The following is a 17,598-nucleotide window of genomic DNA, read 5'->3' on the forward strand; positions in this document are numbered from 1 at the left end:
GTCACAATGTGACACTTCTCGCACCATCTTGCCCAAACTGACCCACCCAGCTATCCCCAGCCCAAGTCGTAACTCGCAACCCTCCCACCTCACACCTCAATACTGTTCAAACTGCCCGAGGACATATTCTCGGCCCGGCCGAGTCGCGCGGCCCGCTTCACCCCACTGGCCGCAGCCCGGATCGGCATCGGTGACCGGTTGTGCTGCAGCAGCTCCGCACTGGGGCCGCGACCCACCCGCGGACTTCCGGGCACCGATCCGGACCCGCGCCGTCCCCGCCGGATCGACGAGTTGTTCCGCGCCGCCGGCAGCACGATTCCGACTCCGGCCCCGACCGTGGTCGTCACGCCGCAGTCCCCGTCCAGCATCATCTTCTGCTGGGCGTCCAGGCCACCGTTGTGGTGCAGATTGCGCATGCTCCGTTCGAGGGTTCGCCGGTGCGGCATCGACGCCAGCATCAGGTGCTCCTGGCCAAGCGCTCCGGTTGCCGCCAGCGGAACTCCGACGGTTTGGGCCGGCGCGCCATGCTGGACGTGGTTCTGGTTCTGTTGCTGATGTTGGACGGGCGCCGTCGGAAGTGGATGCGGATGAGGGTTGTGATGATTAATAGAGGGGTAAGAACATGGTCCCTGGTTGTTGTTGGTCAGAATGGTACCGCCACCACCGCCACCACTGGTCGTTGTGCTGTCCGTGCCACCGGTTCCGCCGGATGGGGAGGTTGTCGTCTTCGGCGGCAGAAAGCGCAGCTCCATCACATTACGATTCTAGAACATTCACGCTGATTTCTAAGCTAGAATACATTTGGCTTGGTGGGGGTGTTTCGAAAGAAGGGGGGGAGGGGACGTTCGAGAACAACGAAACGACACTACGCACACTAATTTGGGAACCAATAGTGCTTGAGGGAGAACTACGTTCTAGAAACAAAAAAAGTCATAGCCTACTCTATCGGAAAAGGGAGAGGAGGCGCTCGCGCTCTAGTAGTGCTGTGCCGAGAGAACAATAGCAATCCAAGTGAGTTTTAAGTATTTGAGTTTGTGTGCGCGCGCACGTTTACATGTGTCTGTGTGAAAAAAAAGTTACAGAACCGGGATCACAGGAGAGAGTTTTTAACAGAAAAAGAGAGAGAGAGAGAAATAGAAAAGAAGAACAATTGGAGGAAGGATTTACTATAAATTACTGTTCTGTTATTCTGTGGTTTATTTGGAAAGTAGGTTGAGGGACGGATCGGGGGCTAACTATTAGAAACGTTTGTTTGTTTGTTTTTTTGCGAGGACCAGCGATGGCGGTACGATTCTGAATTTTGAAAAAAGTAGAAATTTATCTAACGTTATGCGTTAAATTGAAAGCAACAAAACTTGTACAAATAGTAAGCAAAAATAAAACACACAACGAAAAGTAGCGTAATGAATGGATGTGGAAAAAACGAAAAGAAACGAAATGACCCACACAGAAGCAATAAGCCACGATCGCTCGTCCTTATGGGAGAAGGGAGATGTTGTTCTAGTCTAAATTTAAAGAAACTAAATACTACTGAGGTTATCATTAAACTTTGTCCTAGGAAGCAGTTTTACTATCTATCTTTTAACACCATAGGTGTCACAAGCTAGCACACAAGTGATGATATGTTATCCTTCTTTAATGTTTCGAAAAATCAGTTTGTTTTTAACATTATTTGAATAAACTAACAAAAGGAAAATTAAACAAAATTATGTATATGCAAACTAAGCAATTCACTCAAATTTCAAATCAAAGGAGGTATTAGACTATGACAAACAAACAAACAAACTCGTACTTTTTCGAGTTCTACAGTTTGCCAAACTCGCAAACTTGACGTTTCTGCAAAAAATCCAAGCAAACAAACAAAGCACCCAAACTGTCTAAAAGTGTAAGATTTTTTGTTTGTTTGTCATAATCTAATAGCTCCTTGAAGCCAATGCTAATTTTAGTTTAAATTTTTTTCCCCTACCCCTGAAAAATCAGAGGTTAAAAACTTGGTTAAAAATAGAATGCAAATAATTTATTTATGCATTTTTATTATATAAAAGCTTTTTTAATGTTTTGCAAATTTGATACAGTAGCATAATTGTGATAATTTGCATAATTTGTCAAACTTAACCCCCTTTTAATTTTTATTTTTTTTACAACTTTTGAGCTTTATAAAATATTGATTTTCTTAAAATTTCAAAACTAAACTCACAAAAAAAATTCTTAAGCCCATTTTGGCATATAAAACTGAATATAACCTCGAAGAAAACCTGCATGAAATTTTGATCAATTTCTTAAATTTTTAGTAAATTATGCAGAATTATAAAACCATGACTAACTCTAAGAATTAATTGTATTTTTTGACATTTCATCAGTTAAAATCATTTTGCAGTATAGCAGAAAAAAAATATTTTTAGAATTGTATTTTTTTTGACAAAAAAAAAAAATTAAATGAAGCTCTATATCAATAGAAAGCAGAACCTGAAATTGTTTTTAGAAAATCCGCGTTGAAAAAATTAAGATTAACAAATAAATGTTTTCCTACCAGTAGCGGGCAAAAAAAAAAAATTAAAAATTAAAACGGCATAATTTTTGGATTTTTTGTGGTTAAGTTTGTATGTTGATTACGTTTCAAAAGTAAAATAAAGATTTTTGTCATTTTAGAATTTTAAAAAATAACGCAGTATTTAAAAAATAATTGTATAATTTAATAAAATTATTCAAGTCTAAATTTGGAACTTTTTAAAAACATTTTATATTATATTTTATTGAAACATTTTGGCAACACTGCAAAATAAAAATTATCAATCTTGTACTACTGCAAAAAAGAAGTTTTTAGATTATGCTCTGAAAATTTTGTTTTTTTTTCGAAAATAAAGAATTTTATTTTTTAGTTTCTATTTTGCGAATGTATGACAAAAAGTCGAAAGACATAAAGTCGAATGTCAAAAGGTCGAATGGACAAAACATCGAAAGGACAAAAGGTCGAATTTAAACATTTTACAAAAAAAGATGCATCAATATTGAACAGTAAGTATGGAAAGGTATTTTGAACGGATTTCATTAATTTCACTTCTATATTCTTAAAAATTTATAGGTCTTCTGAATAAAAACTTGCTTATCTCTAAAAAGAACCGCTTATATTTGGAAGAATGAAAAAAATCACTAAAACATTGCGACAGTTAAATTTTTTTTTCAGAAGTCGAACTTTTGAAAGAATGGAAGAACTCAAAAAATATTACGACAAACAAGAAAAGGTTGCTTTTAAAAATAAAATTAAAACTTAACAAATATTTCAGAAGTTGAACGTTGTTTTTGAAAGAACCGCTCATATTTAATGGAATGAAATAAATCACAAAAACATTACGGAGTCGATTTTTTGACGCTCGAAAATTATTAAGACAATCAAGGATAGGTTGTTTTTGGAATAAAAAAAAATAATATTAAAGAATTCACCTTTTTTTCTCATCATTTCTAAAAGGATGGATAAGCTCACAGAAAAAAAATGGATTTGTTTAAAACAAAATATGTTTTACAAGAATATTTTAAAAGTTTATAATTATTAATATTATTTGTTTAATTTTTCACCCTCGACCTTTTGTCCTTTTGACCTTTTGTCCACTTTCGACCATTTGTCCATTCGACCTTATATCTTTTGAACTTTTGGCATTCGACTTTTTCTCCATTCGACCTTATGTCCTTCGACCTTTTGTCGCACACCCCTATTTTGCATCATTCGTTTTTCCATACAAGGCTCCATACATTTTTGTGGGCTGGTCATACAAAATGGGCGAATATCTGTATCTTGAGAAGGGACTTTCTGATCGATTTGTTGTCTTTAACAATTTTGAAGGTTATAATATGAAATTTGACTTTTGATTTTTATTTGGGAAAAAAATCCAAAATACTGCTAAAAACAAATTGAAAATAAAAAAATACATATTTTACAGTCTTAGCGATAAAAAGTCAAATAAAAAATATCAAAGATTTTGTTGTGTATCCTTTTTTTCAGGCCTTTTTGATTGGTCAAAAATCTGTTTTCATGATACAGATTTCCGAATATTCACATGCCCATTTTGTATGACCACACAGTAAAAAATTGGGTGAATTTTGAAGGTGTAAAATTAGAAGACATAATATTACCTCTTTAATGATGTAATATTACCTCAATTTTTTTTTTCATTTTAATGAAAAATATAAAAAAAAGTCAGTTTGCGAAAACGTGGACGTGGTTTTTATTTTTCGAAGTACCTAGTTTGAAGATTTTCCTAAGATAATAAATATTATTAAAGTCTTGTTTTTATGATACAGTTTTTAAATCTTTTGTTGCATTTTGTATGATTTTGTATTTTGTATGATTGTATTGTTCGCCAAATTCATTTGAAGACTTGAATGGACAAATTAATACTGCAAAATTGCTTCTAGAGGCATACCAAAATTTTTCAGCGAAAAAAACGAACATCAGGAAAAGTTTTACTCAAACACAATAAAAAAAAATAGCGTAATAAATAACTTCTTTGGAACAAAGTTTCATGATAAAATGAAAAAGCTTACTAGGGTTAACAATTTGTTTATCTTAAAACAAATCTACAATATTTACAACGAAACATTACCAAAGCCTTCCAAAAACGGTGTTACGTTTGTGTTTACGCACAATTAGCAAAGTGGAATCTAAAAGAGGTCCCGGAAATACAAATCGTATCGAAGAGAGAGCTCAATGTTAGTAAGTATGAACCGGACATGGGAGTAGCACCACACAACGATTAGAAAGAAAGAAAGGCAAAAAACTAGCAACTTTCAACTGCGGCCTACCTTATCTCCGTCCTGTGCCAGCGGATTCGGCGTAATGTTCATCCGGGCACTGATGCCGTTCCGCGCCTTGTGGTGGTGCGACCGCGGACCTCCATTGCTGAGCCCCCCGGGGAATCCATTTGCCTCCACCTGGATGTGCTGCGACTTGGCGTCGGTTTCGTCTAAAATTAGGATTGAGAGACCATGATGAAGAAATCGAGTGAGCCGAAACGTCAGCAGTACTCACCACCGCCTCCACGCTTCTTCTTGCAAGCTACGCAGCAGCAGCACAGCAGGATGATCCCAGCTACGATCAGCACGAAACCTCCGACGCCCATGTACACGTAGTTGGGCACTTCGCCGGTTCCGTTCTCCGCTTCGGAAGCGGCCACCACCGACGGAACAACCGGCGGAGGCGTCGGCGGTTTCAGCGTCTTCCCCGTCAGAATCGCACTGAAATCGGAAGCGGCGGCCGCCGTAAAGGACTGCAGCTTGAACTCGTACGCCGTGCCCGGTTCCAGGTGGTCAATCTTGAAGTGCCGCACCGTCGGCGTGTCCACCGTTGCCTTGGAGTACTCGCCGGCGGTCGTCGCGGCCCGGTAGTACGCGTAGAACCCATCGATCGGATGTGGCAGGTGGTGCGGGAACTGCCAGTGAAGCAGAATGGCGTGCTGCGAAACCGGTTCGATCCGGGTCAGCGTCGGTGCCAGCAGGTGGTTCTTCGGCCCAAGCCGCTGCAGGTGGAACTTCCCCGACGCCGCTCCCTCCTTGTTGTCGTTGTTCGAGTAAACCGCCACGATCCGGAAGCGGTAAAAGTGGTCCGACTTGAGCCCGTTGACCTCGTACGAGCGCGTGTACGGCGGAATGTCCTCGTTCTCGGTCATCCACTGGGTGCGGGTGATGTTGCGGGTGGGGTCGCCGAGCATGCGGTACTGCACCTTGAAGAACTGGATCGGCAGTCCATCGCTGGACGGGACCGACCAGCGCACCATCACGGACTCGTCCGAGAGGCGGGTGATGTTGGGCCGGGATGGCGGGATCATGACCACTGGGAAGAAATATGTTTTGATTAGTTTTTAATAAAGCTAATGTTTATTAAAATTAGCGTTTTTGGAAGACAGTTAATAAATCGACTTTTATTATAATAACTTTACAATCGACTCAGATCCAAAACTCCCCTGAACCTCCATCCAAACCATCCAAACCATCCTACAATTTCCGTTCACTTAAAAAAAAGTTCCTTCCCAAATCCCCCCGGTAGCCTTGGAGCACTGGGTGGAAATGTACATACGTTCTTAGATATTTTAAATTGTACCGGGCAGCAATCAAATTGTCTGAGAATATTGAATTGCTGGGCATAGTGGCATAGACCCGTTATGCTATGCTATGCCATGCTTTATAATCCGATTAGTCAAAAAGTATGATGATCTGGCAATACTGTCCCAAAAAGTATGATGATCTGGCAATACTGTCCTGATTGGTTCAGCCGATCTTTAGATATGATTTTTGAATGTATTTTTGTTTCGAAAATCGCGGCCAAGGAAATTTGAAATAAAATTTTAGCCAAATCGGAATGTTTTTTATTTGGATCCCGATGGCAGTCATCGCAGTAATTTAGTTTTTAAATTAAGTGATGTAAATTCTTCTTCTGAACTGTTTCGCAAATGTAGTGCTGGGAAAAAGTTCAAAATTTCATATTAACGGTGCACATCAACAAGATCGAAATATTTTTTTATTCATCCCCTAAAGTACTGTCCACAAAGTAATTTACAACAAAATTTGACTATTTTTACAATCACATTGTTGCAGGATTGGGTCCGTAAATTTGACAATTTTGGAATAAGAAGACAACAACTTCCTTCGTTGCTGTGCACCCTTAATGTGTTTGATTTTTTTATCACAATTGATTGTTTCAAGGTGTCCAATAAACATTTTTTTTTCTATTTTTTTAGTATTTTTTAATATCAAAAACACTCAAATAGTGGAAAAAATGGTTTATTGGACCTTTTCAAATAACGTTGGACTTATGTTTTTGTTTATAAAAATCATGTCAATTAATTTTCCTTTGCATTGAAAAATCAGGATAAGGATTTTTTTAGTTATAACATTAATTAAAAGTCTTTATTGTAAAACTAATATGTTTGAATTTAAATCCTTTTGAATCAGACTAGTACAAATTTAATTTAAAATTTTTGTCAAGGGGGTAAATTTTTAAAATTTTAAAGTAAAGAGTATCACAAAATAGTTTATACATTTTTACAGTTGTGCAAATGTCAAAATAAAAAAAGATAAAAGTTTTTTTGAGAATATATTTTTTTTCAATGGTCCTTTTCCGACATGTAAATTTGTAAAAAGTCTAAAAATGCATTGCCTGTTTAAAAAAACACAAACATAAATGTTAAACTATGTATTTTAAATAGTTTCCAATAAATTGTATAACTTTTTTCATTGAAATTAAACATTTTTAGCAACACCCATTTTTTAGCCACCAGATTTTTTGTGGAAATTTTGAAGAGTGGGGGGGACTACTAAACTAAAAAATCTGAAAAATGTAAAACACATTTAAAATTTTTTTTTAATAAAGACTAACATTTCAAAAGGGCCAAACACTCAATATTATTCGGTCAAAGATTTTTTGCCCGTTCTGGAAATTTATGAAAAGTTGACGTTTGATGTCTCCGAAAACATATCAGAAAATAAAAAAAAAATCAAAATTGTGTTTTTTTTTTTGCAAACCAACTTTTAGTGACAAAAAGTAAAAAAATCACCAATTTTTTTTACCGTGTATTATTTTTTTTCAGTGTAGTCCTTATCCATACCTACAACTTTGCCGAAGACTCCAAATCGATTCAAAAAATTCCTTCAAATATGTATGCAGATTTTTGAATTTTCATATATCATTTTTGTATGGACAGCTGCCAAATTTGCATGGAAAATTATATGGACAAACTATTGATGCAAAATGGCTTCTTTGGGCATACCGAAGGCACCAAAAAAGTTTCAGCCGGATTAAAAAATACAAAAATAAATATAAAGAAAAAAAACCGATTTCGTAGAGAATTGCTCACATGTAATTCAACTTTTCAATTAAAAAAAATACATGAAACATGGGTCATATTTCATATTGATGTTGATTTGTTGATACTTTCTACATTTTCCTTACAAATTTCTAGTTGTTTTCAACTCTTAAAGTCGGTGTTAATGGAAATAAACATTATTTTCGACTGAATTTTAAGCAAAATTGAAACATTTCATTTACTCAAACTTATATATTTATTTTATATGAAGTAATTAAACTTAGTTCAACAAACATGTTATGGTTTCTTTACGTAAACAATTCAATTCACACATTTTCAGTCAGAAATTCGAAATAAATAAAGTCTATCAAACTCATCGTAGAGACTGAAATGACACTTTCCAACTTTACAGCTTATAATTTAATCACAAAAACATTGTTTTATTTAACTATATAAACGTTGGTTTTTTTTTTCTAAAAATTTAAATAAATTCGGCTCATCATTTGTAAAAGAGCTGTTCCTAAGACCAAAGAAACGAAAAAAAAATATGGAGAATTAATGTGTGGGTAAAAAAATGACAAAAATTGGTTTCAGTGGTCATAGGGAAAGGCACTAAAAATTACCTGGCAAATTAAAAAAATACAAATCTGGAGTTTTTTTTAAAGGTCCAATAAACCAAATTTCCTGTTTTTGCTTTTTGGGTGTTTTTAAAACAGCCTTGAGTCAGGGGTATTAAAAAACACCCAAAAAGCAAAAACTAAAAATTTGTTTTATAGGAACCTTTTCAAAAAAAAACTCCAGAAAAAAAATCAATTTCTGGGATTTGGAAAAAAATGCTCAATGCATTTTTAACCTTAGTAACCATTGCCAAATTCTAGTTCTCCAAAAATGCCACCCAAAAAAACGTCAAAATCTGGCCCAAAAAAGGCACCCAAATCCGGCTCCAAAAAGCCCAAGAAAAAATCCGGCGGCAAAAAGGGCAAGAAGGGCAAGCGGAAACCGGTGGACAAGAACCTGATCTACTGCGACGACAAGCACTTTGACCCGGCGCTGGCCGTCGTAACGGTCGAGCACTGCCTGCGGTGTCCGGTGTTCCGGGAGATGTCGGGGAAGATTTTCGCGGACATTTGTGGCGCCTTTCCGGACCGGAAGTTCAAGCTGATACAGAACGATTTCGATCGGTTGGAGCCGAGGGAGGGAGCGTTTGAGGTGTCGATTTCGCGGAATTGTCGCGCTCCGGCGAGGGTGATTTGGAGCGGGGTCGGGAGGGGTCCTCCCAGGAGGGAGAAGTTTCCGGTGGATTTGGGTGGGATTGTGGGTGAGATTGAGAGGGAGTTGAACCCGGACGGGAATAAAGCGCCTTTGTTGAAGCTGCTGTACTTACGGTGTTTGTGTTTTCTGTTTTTGGTTCCTTTGGGGCGTTTGCTGCCGGTTCCTTCGTGGGGTTTCGGGAGTGGGGGTAGTAGAGGGGGTGGTCCCATTCCTCCGGGGATTTGTTTGGGTTTGACCTGGAGTAGGTCACTTTCGCTGACTTCGCCGAGTTCGTTGCGGGCGAAGCATTGCACGATTCCGGCGTGCTTCTTTTGTACGGAGTTGATGACCAGTTTGGAGCCGTTGGCCTTGATGAGTTGGTCCCACTTGGTGTAGTCACCGTTGATCATCCAGTAGATCTCCGGGGTGGGCGATCCTCGCGCTCGGCACTCGAGTTCAAGGCGTTCGCTTTCGTTGGTGAGTGTGGGTCGTGGAGGGACGACGATTCGGGGAGGTTCGAGGACGGTCAGCTTGACGGTGTGCATCAGAGCGGGTTCGATGCCGTTGGCCACCCGGCAGATGTACTCGCCCTGATCTTCCGGGATGACGTTGTTGATTTGAAGACCGTACGGATGCTGCTGCGAGTTGCCGCTGATGGGTGCGCCGTCCCGTCGATACCAGGTGGCCTGTGGGACGGGGTTGGCCACTCCCGGGCATTCGAGCAGGGCCGAAGATCCGGGTGTTACGGAGACGTTCGACGGATTGCTGAAGGTGAACGGGGCTGACCGTGGCGTGTATTCGACCTGGATTGTGGTCTTCAGTGGAAGTTTGAGCTCTGTGCCGGTGATCGAGTTGACCGCCGAACAGCGGTACGTGCCCGAGTCTTGTGGGGTGAGCTGGGACAGAATGAGTCCGCCCGTCGGGAGCTGCGGAATATTGGCCGGGATGGCGATTTCGTCCCTGGAAGGAATAAGATTGTTGATTTTTAAATACATGTATAATTTGATGAATTTTTACACGGAATACTTTATTCATTTTTGTCTTTTTTTTTCTCTTTTTTGTCTTTTTTGTCTTTTTTGTCTTTTTTGTCTTTTTTGTCTTTTTTGTCTTTTTTGTCTTTTTTGTCTGTTTTGTCTTTTTTGTCTTTTTTGTCTTTTTTGTCTTTTTTTCTTTTTTCTTGTCTTTTTTCTTGTCTTTTTTTTTGTCTTTTTTTTTCTTTTTTGTCTTTTTTGCCTTTTTTGTCTTTTTTGTCTTTTTTGTCTTTTTTGTCTTTTTTGTCTTTTTTGTCTTTTTTGTCTTTTTTGTCTTTTTTGTCTTTTTTGTCTTTTTTGTCTTTTTTGTCTTTTTTGTCTTTTTTGTCTTTTTGTCTTTTTTGTCTTTTTTGTCTTTTTTGTCTTTTTTGTCTTTTTTGTCTTTTTTGTCTTTTTTGTCTTTTTTGTCTTTTTTGTCTTTTTTGTCTTTTTTGTCTTTTTTTTCTTTTTTTTCTTTTTTGTCTTTTTTGTCTTTTTTGTCTTTTTTGTCTTTTTTGTCTTTTTTTTGTCTTTTTTTTTTGTCTTTTTTGTCTTTTTTGTCTTTTATGTCTTTTTTGTCTTTTTTGTCTTTTTTGTCTTTTTTTCTTTTTTTTCTTTTTTGTCTTTTTTGTCTTTTTTGTCTTTTTTGTCTTTTTTGTCTTTTTTTTGTCTTTTTTGTCTTTTTTGTCTTTTTTGTCTATTTTGTCTTTTTTGTCTTTTTTTTGTCTTTTTTGTCTTTTTTGTCTTTTTTGTCTTTTTTGTCTTTTTTGTCTTTTTTGTCTTTTTTGTCTTTTTTGTCTTTTTTGTCTATTTTGTCTTTTTTGTCTTTTTTTTGTCTTTTTTTGTCTTTTTTTGTCTTTTTTGTCTTTTTTGTCTTTTTTGTCTTTTTTGTCTTTTTTGTCTGTTTTTGTCTGTTTTTGTCTGTTTTTGTTCTTTTATGTCTTTTTTGTCTTTTTTGTCTTTTTTGTCTTTTTTGTCTTTTTTGTCTTTTTTGTCTTTTTTGTCTTTTTTGTCTTTTTTGTCTTTTTTGTCTTTTTTGTCTTTTTTGTCTATTTTGTCTTTTTTGTCTTTTTTGTCTTTTTTGTCTTTTTTGTCTTTTTTGTCTTTTTTGTCTTTTTTGTCTTTTTTGTCTTTTTTGTCTTTTTTGTCTTTTTTGTCTTTTTTGTCTGTTTTTGTCTGTTTTTGTCTGTTTCTGTCTGTTTCTGTTTGTTTTTTTTATCTGTTTGTAAAAAAACAGACAAGTTTTTTTATCTGTTTTTTTATCTGTTTTTTGTCTGTTGTTTGTCTGTTTTTTTTTTGTCTGTTTTTTGTCTGTTTGTCTGTTTTTGTCTTTTTGTCGTTTTTTGTCTGTTTTTGTCTTTTTTGTCGTTTTTTGTCTGTTTTTGTCTGTTTTTGTCTGTTTTTTTTTTATCTGTTTTTGTCTGTTTCTGTCTGCTTTTTATCTGTTTTTGTCTGTTTTTGTCTGTTTTTGTCTGTTTTTTTTTTCTGTTTTTGTCTGTTTCTGTCTGTTTTTGTCTGTTTTTGTCTGTTTCTGTCTGTTTTTTATCTGTTTTTGTGTGTTTTTGTCTGTTTTTTTTTTTGTATTTTTGTTCGTTGATTCTCAAATAACTTACTTGTAATAGCTGTAGATGGCCGGCGGGTTGGAAACAACGTCCCCGCACTTGATAATAATACTGTTGCCCGGCGAAATCTTCACGTGCTGCTGCTGAATCGGCGACAACACCCTCCTCATCATGATCGGCACCCGGTCCGTCCGTCCACTGTGGACATCCCCCAAGCCACTGCTGCCACCACCCCGTCCATAGTTGCCACCGCCATACCCGTTGCTGTTACTGCTAATACTGTTTCCGGCGACCGGACTGAGCGTCGCCAGGGTCAACGTGGCCGGCACGGAAGCGATCGCCGACGCCCCGAACCACGCCACGCACCGATACTCCCCAATCGTTTTCGCATTCACGTACACGTGCAGCTTGGAGTTGCTCTCAACGGTCGTCACGTTGTGCCCATGCTCCCTACTCAGATACACATAGTCGTCCCGATTCCCCGCCGAGTCCTGCGGCCGAAACCGCCACTCGAGCCGCTCGGGAATCAGGTTGAGTTCGCACTCAAAGAGCACCTCGTCGCCGGCCGGTGCCGTCGTTGACTCCGGCGATCGCGTTATGTACACGCCCAGATTTTTTGTACTGCTCGCTCCGGAGCCGGAAGAATGATGCGAAGAAGGGTGCGGCCTGGCCTGAACGACAACACTACACGCTATCACCAGCACGGCGGCCACAACGGCAGTCTGAAGCAGACAACTCCGACTCGTCGTCGTGTGCGCAGGTCGACGGCCCACTAAACTGCCCAACCTGCTGGGCATCAACCGCCGCAGAAAGTTGTGTCGTGTCCGGCGGGATGCCGGGTCGGGCTGGCAGGCAGGACTGTGAGGGCACATTTCGGCTGGGGTGACTTCCGACCCTGCGGGTCCAACGGTGAGCCGGCTGTCGATACTGGTGGCGGTCGCGAACATTCTGGAGGAGGAGGTTTTAACTGAGAAATAGAAAAGAAACGAGAAAAAGTTGAGGTTAGGTTCGTGTTCAATCGGCATTCCTGGAATTCCGCGGAATTTCGCGCGCGACACGCAAATCTCTGCCGCAGCATGCCATGAACCACTTGTTGTTGTTGGGGAACGTTCCACAGATCGAACTCGTGGTTGGTAGAGGAGGTTAGGACATTGCCGGGCTAATAGATCATCTACGTCTCGCCCTCCGTCCTCCGTAACAACAAGCTCGCGTAACAGAGTGGAACTGGTGCCGGAATACGACATGTCGTCTATAAATAAGCCTCTTGTATGTGAATACGCTTAGGGCATGGCAATGATTTCGGCAAGGAACAAAAGAAGAAACTGATTTAAGCACGCAAAACTGGATTCCACTTAGGGTTAGTGAATTTTCACTGTTACGCGAAAAGCATAATTTTGTGAAATTTGGTAACTTTTGTGAAATCACGTAAAAGGCAATATTTTTCTCTATCCTCTAGGTACACTAGCGTGGCTCACGATTACATGGAAAAGACAAAAGTTTTAAATTTCGAACACATCAACCAGAGTTGGCATGCCCTATTGTCCCAGAAGCTAGCCTAAAACTTTGAGCTTATTTGGTTAAGGTTTAGTTGCACTAGTTTTGAACTGGAGTTAGAATGGAATTTCAATCAATTTTATAGATTTATTTTTAACATATTAACTCTTTTTTCGCAAAGCGCTAGGAATTAATCAGAAAAAAGATACAGGATAATTTTTTGGGCACGTTTTTAATTTTTGCCGAAAAACAAATTTCCAAAAAATATCTTGTATCTTTTCGGGATCAATTCCTATCGCTTTACGATGTTCTGCAAAGTTGTTCTCCAGATCAAAACCAGTAAGAAACTTAAGAATAGGAAACTTTGGTTTTGGGAAATTTCCTCTGATGAAGATGTAAAAAGTTAAAATTCTCCAGATCAAAACTGGAGCAACTCATTTTTTTAGGCTAGCTTAGCTTAGGGTCCATAGTACTTTAAACACTTTTGTCTTTTCCATATATCCGTGAACTTGGAACACTGAAAACGCACATTTTCAAATATTTTATACGTGAAGTTTTAGTAAGATAAATTATAAAAATGCTAGACATTAAGCACTTTTAACTTATTACATATTTAAACTTATACAAATATTTTGTGATTAAAAATTTTTTTTTTTCGGTGCTTCTAAAAATTGCAAATTTTGCTGTAAATAATAAAACTAACATAGCAATTATTTCAATTAGTTTAATTTTCAATTCAATTCAATTAGTTTTTATTAGTAAATAATCAATTCACAATATCGTAATTTTTATAACCTAATAGAGTTTTGGAGTACCTTTCAACTATGATTTGTACTATAGTTCATTTTGATGTAATTGGATATTCTAACAATGGATTTGCCAAGAGAAGGAAAAATTATTAAAAAAAAAACCTTCGAAATTTGCTAAGGAAAAGGATAGAAATAGAAAAGCTTAAAACTAGATCACAATTTGTTTTGTCTGTTGACGTCGAAAAAACTGCGCTGCACTAGGCAGCTTATCCGTTGTAGATATACTTCATCATCAGCTCACTATGAGCTTGGAATTGTTCTGCCTTGTTCCGGCAGGCACGAAAGCGCGTGAGCATCTCTCCAGCAATTAGTTTAATAAAAACATTTAAATGAATTTTGTCAATAAATGACAACTTCAAGGTTAAGGTAAAATTCCCGGGAAATCCAAGAAAATTGTCAATATTTTTTTACTGCGAATCTCGGAATTCCAGGGATTTTTATGCGTGATTGAGATTTTACTTTTTGATGTTGTGAGGTAATTTTCAAGACAAAAACTTTTAAAAATATTCGTTTTGACCTTAACCGCATTTTATAAAACAAGGAACAATTCGGGATTTTTTTTTTTTTTAATGGTCCAAAAAATCAATTTTTCAGTTTTGGCTTTTTGAGTGTTTTTTAATACCCCTGACTCAAGGCGGTTTCAAAAACACTCAAAAAGCAAAAACTAAAAATTTGAAAATTATTGGATCTTTAAAAAAAACTTCAGAATTAAAACAACGCAGACTCAGTTTTTAAGAAATAACTTTTAAGCTTTATAAAGCGAACATTCTGAAAACAAATATACAACAAAATGCTAATAAATAAATTTATTTTATTTTTTTGGTGATGTCTGTCAACCCTTTACAACCCAACCTCACCTCTGAACTTCGATCTAAAAAATTGAAAAAAAATCAAATTAGAAAAGTATTGGACAAAATACTTTTAATTTATTAGAAAATTACAGGTTTGGAGAATTTACTTGTTTTATACAAATGTTTGACAAATTACATTTTTAGAGAGGTCAACTTTGATCATGGTTTAGACTGATATCGCCTACATTTCAAGTCAAAACAAGTATACAGTATTTTTTGTAATGTTCCTACTAATAATTTGGCGAACTTTGTTGGGACTTAACACATTTAAGTTGAATGTTAATAAATTATTAACTTTTAACTTCCCGGGCAGACGGTAATAACAAAATCAATAATATTTCAATAACAAATCCTGTTAAAATAACAAAAAGTGTTATTATTTTATCCTGAAGTTCAACATAAAGAAGAACAAATAATAACAGTTTCTGATAAAATAACAAAATTTGGTATTGAAGTGATATTATATTGAAAATGTTTAATAACACGCTATACATTTCAAAAAATCTCCTAATAACAAAATTTGTTATTCGTTCGGTATACTGACTTAGGAATAAAATTACCATAAATCGCACAAATGGAAAAGTTTCTAAGTGTCCATAACACAATCTGTTATTATTTTTTCTTTTGTTAAATATGTTTAGATCTTTGGGATAATTTTGTCTAATTTCGTCGGGGTCATCATCTTGGCCATGAAATGGGGTCCTTAAGCTAAAATTATTTTATAAAGTTGAAATTTTGAAAGCAGATTTTTTTAATTATTTGATATACTCCCTAAGGGACTTTGCTAAAATTGGCTAGAACTATGGGATAATTATGACCAATTTCGTCGGGGTCATTATTTTGGCCATGAAATGGGGTCCTTAAGCTAAAATTATTCTGAAAAGTTGAAATTTTGAAAGTTGATTTTTTTAATTATTTGATATACCCCCTAAAGGACTTTGTTTAAAATGGTTAGAACTTTGGGATAATTTTGACCAATTTCGTCTGGGTCATTATTTTGGCCATGAAATGGGGTCCTTAAGCTAAAATTATTCTAAAAAGTTGAAATTTTAAAAGTTGATTTTTCTAATTATTTGATATACCCCCTAAAGGACTTTGTTTAAAATGGTTAGAACTATGGGATAATTTTGACCAATTTCGTCGGGGTCATTATTTTGGCCATGAAATGGGGTCCTTAAGCTAAAATTATTCTGAAAAGTTGAAATTTTGAAAGTTGATTTTTTAATTTTTTGATATACCCCCTAAGGGACTTTGCTTAAAATTGGCTAGAACTATGGGATAATTTTGACCAATTTCGTCAGGGTCATTATTTTGGCCATGAAATGGGGTCCTTAAGCTAAAATTATTCTAAAAAGTTGAAATTTTGAAAGTTGAAATTTTTAATTATTTGATATACCCCCTAAGGGATTTTGGCTAAAATTGGCTAGAACTATGGGATAATTTTGACCAATTTCATCGGGGTCATTTATTTCACCATGAAATGGGGTTTCAAGCTAAATTAATCCGATAAAATTAACTTTTGAGAGTTAATTTTTTTTTAAATTTTGTTATATTCCCTAACGGAATTGATTTATTTATTGAGAATTTTTGAAGTGTGAATAACAAAAACTGTTATTATTTTCACAATGCCAGGAAGTCGGAGCTGACGTTGAAGTTCGAGCTGGAGTGAGACCTCGGAGACTGCATCGGATTCAGCAAATTTTCAGCAACTTTTACTTGGAGTCGGAGTCTCTGAAGTCGGGTATTTTTGGAGAGCTGAAGTCGTCGTTGACGTCATATCCTGCATCCAGAGTCGGAGTTGTCTTCAAGTATGGATTCAAAGTCGCTTGGAGGTACCCAACTCTGCAGCCCTGACTAGTACAGAGGAGTTATGGCAACTGCAGGTTTATTTGCAAATTACAAGTAAACCAAAACAATAACTTTTTTTGTTATGGAGACATACCAGTTCAATAACATTTTTTGTTATTATGCTGCTCCACCTCTCCGCACAAAATAACAAATCTTGTTATTCCTTCATGATTCCTTCTGTGTTATTGGTTTGTTATTGCAATAACAACATAATAACAGTTTAAGTTATTCTTCGAACAAATCTTTGTTATTGATTTTTGTTATTTTAACAACTAATCCGATCATCTCAATAACATATTTCGATATTCTCACAATATCAAAAACTGACCTTCCCAAGTTATTTCCGTCTGCTCGGGTTATATTTCAAAAAAGTGAAAGCAATAAAAAAAATCGAAAATGTGACTAGAAAAATATGGCAAACAGCAATTAGACCGAACATAATACTTAGAGAAAAAACAAGAACAAAGCGAAACAAAACAAATGCAAATAAAAATACTTAAAAATGTAAGTAAATCTTTCCCAGTTCCTGAGGTTAACACACGTGAAGAGTACCGGGCCGGCATTTACAAAGCGGATTCAGTGGCAGTTTTTCACTCAACTAATCGTCGCTTGTGTGCTATCTTGTGACACGTCCTATCTTTTTACAGCAGACTTGTCACAAGATAGCACACAAGTGACGTAATGTTAACATGTTTATAAGGTCATGTCGTGATAAGGTCCAATTTATGACGATACACTACCTTCCTTTTACGAAGCAATCGAATCCAGAAGGGAAAAGATCACCAGTTGTGTTGGTCCGAGCCGGGATTTGAACCCCGATCTACCGCTTACGAGGCGGAAGCGTTACCACTAGACTACGTGGCTCGGCCACGTAGCAAAACATAAATCAAGAAAAGAAAGATTTTTATTGTTCTCCTGAACACAGGTAAACCAACAAAAAATCGAAATAAAATTTGAAAAGTAAAAATGTTTTTAAAAAT

General features: G+C 36.9%; 1 protein-coding gene across 9 annotated transcripts in view; it reads right to left on the bottom strand.

Annotated features, from left to right (window-relative positions):
• LOC120418708 (interference hedgehog-like) overlaps positions 1–17,598 on the bottom strand; it is a 127,961-nt gene continuing 110,363 nt past the window's right edge. For 2 of the 9 annotated variants that reach the window (XM_039581189.2, XM_039581181.2), the window contains 5 exons: positions 11,668–12,583; positions 9,178–10,004; positions 5,024–5,824; positions 4,798–4,958; positions 2–764 (listed from right to left, as the gene is read on the bottom strand). In XM_039581189.2, coding sequence (XP_039437123.1) covers positions 90–764; positions 4,798–4,958; positions 5,024–5,824; positions 9,178–10,004; positions 11,668–12,563 — 3,360 coding nt within the window. In that variant the 5' untranslated portion in view covers positions 12,564–12,583 and the 3' untranslated portion in view covers positions 2–89. Of the gene's footprint in view, positions 791–826; positions 984–4,598; positions 4,657–4,797; positions 4,959–5,023; positions 5,825–9,177; positions 10,005–11,667; positions 12,584–17,598 lie in introns of those variants that run through there. The other 7 variants (XM_039581196.2, XM_039581210.2, XM_052710870.1 and 4 more) reach the window with 7 other exon arrangements.

Source organism: Culex pipiens, chromosome 3 (genome assembly GCF_016801865.2).
Source record: "Culex pipiens pallens isolate TS chromosome 3, TS_CPP_V2, whole genome shotgun sequence".
NCBI lineage: Eukaryota > Metazoa > Arthropoda > Insecta > Diptera > Culicidae > Culex > Culex pipiens.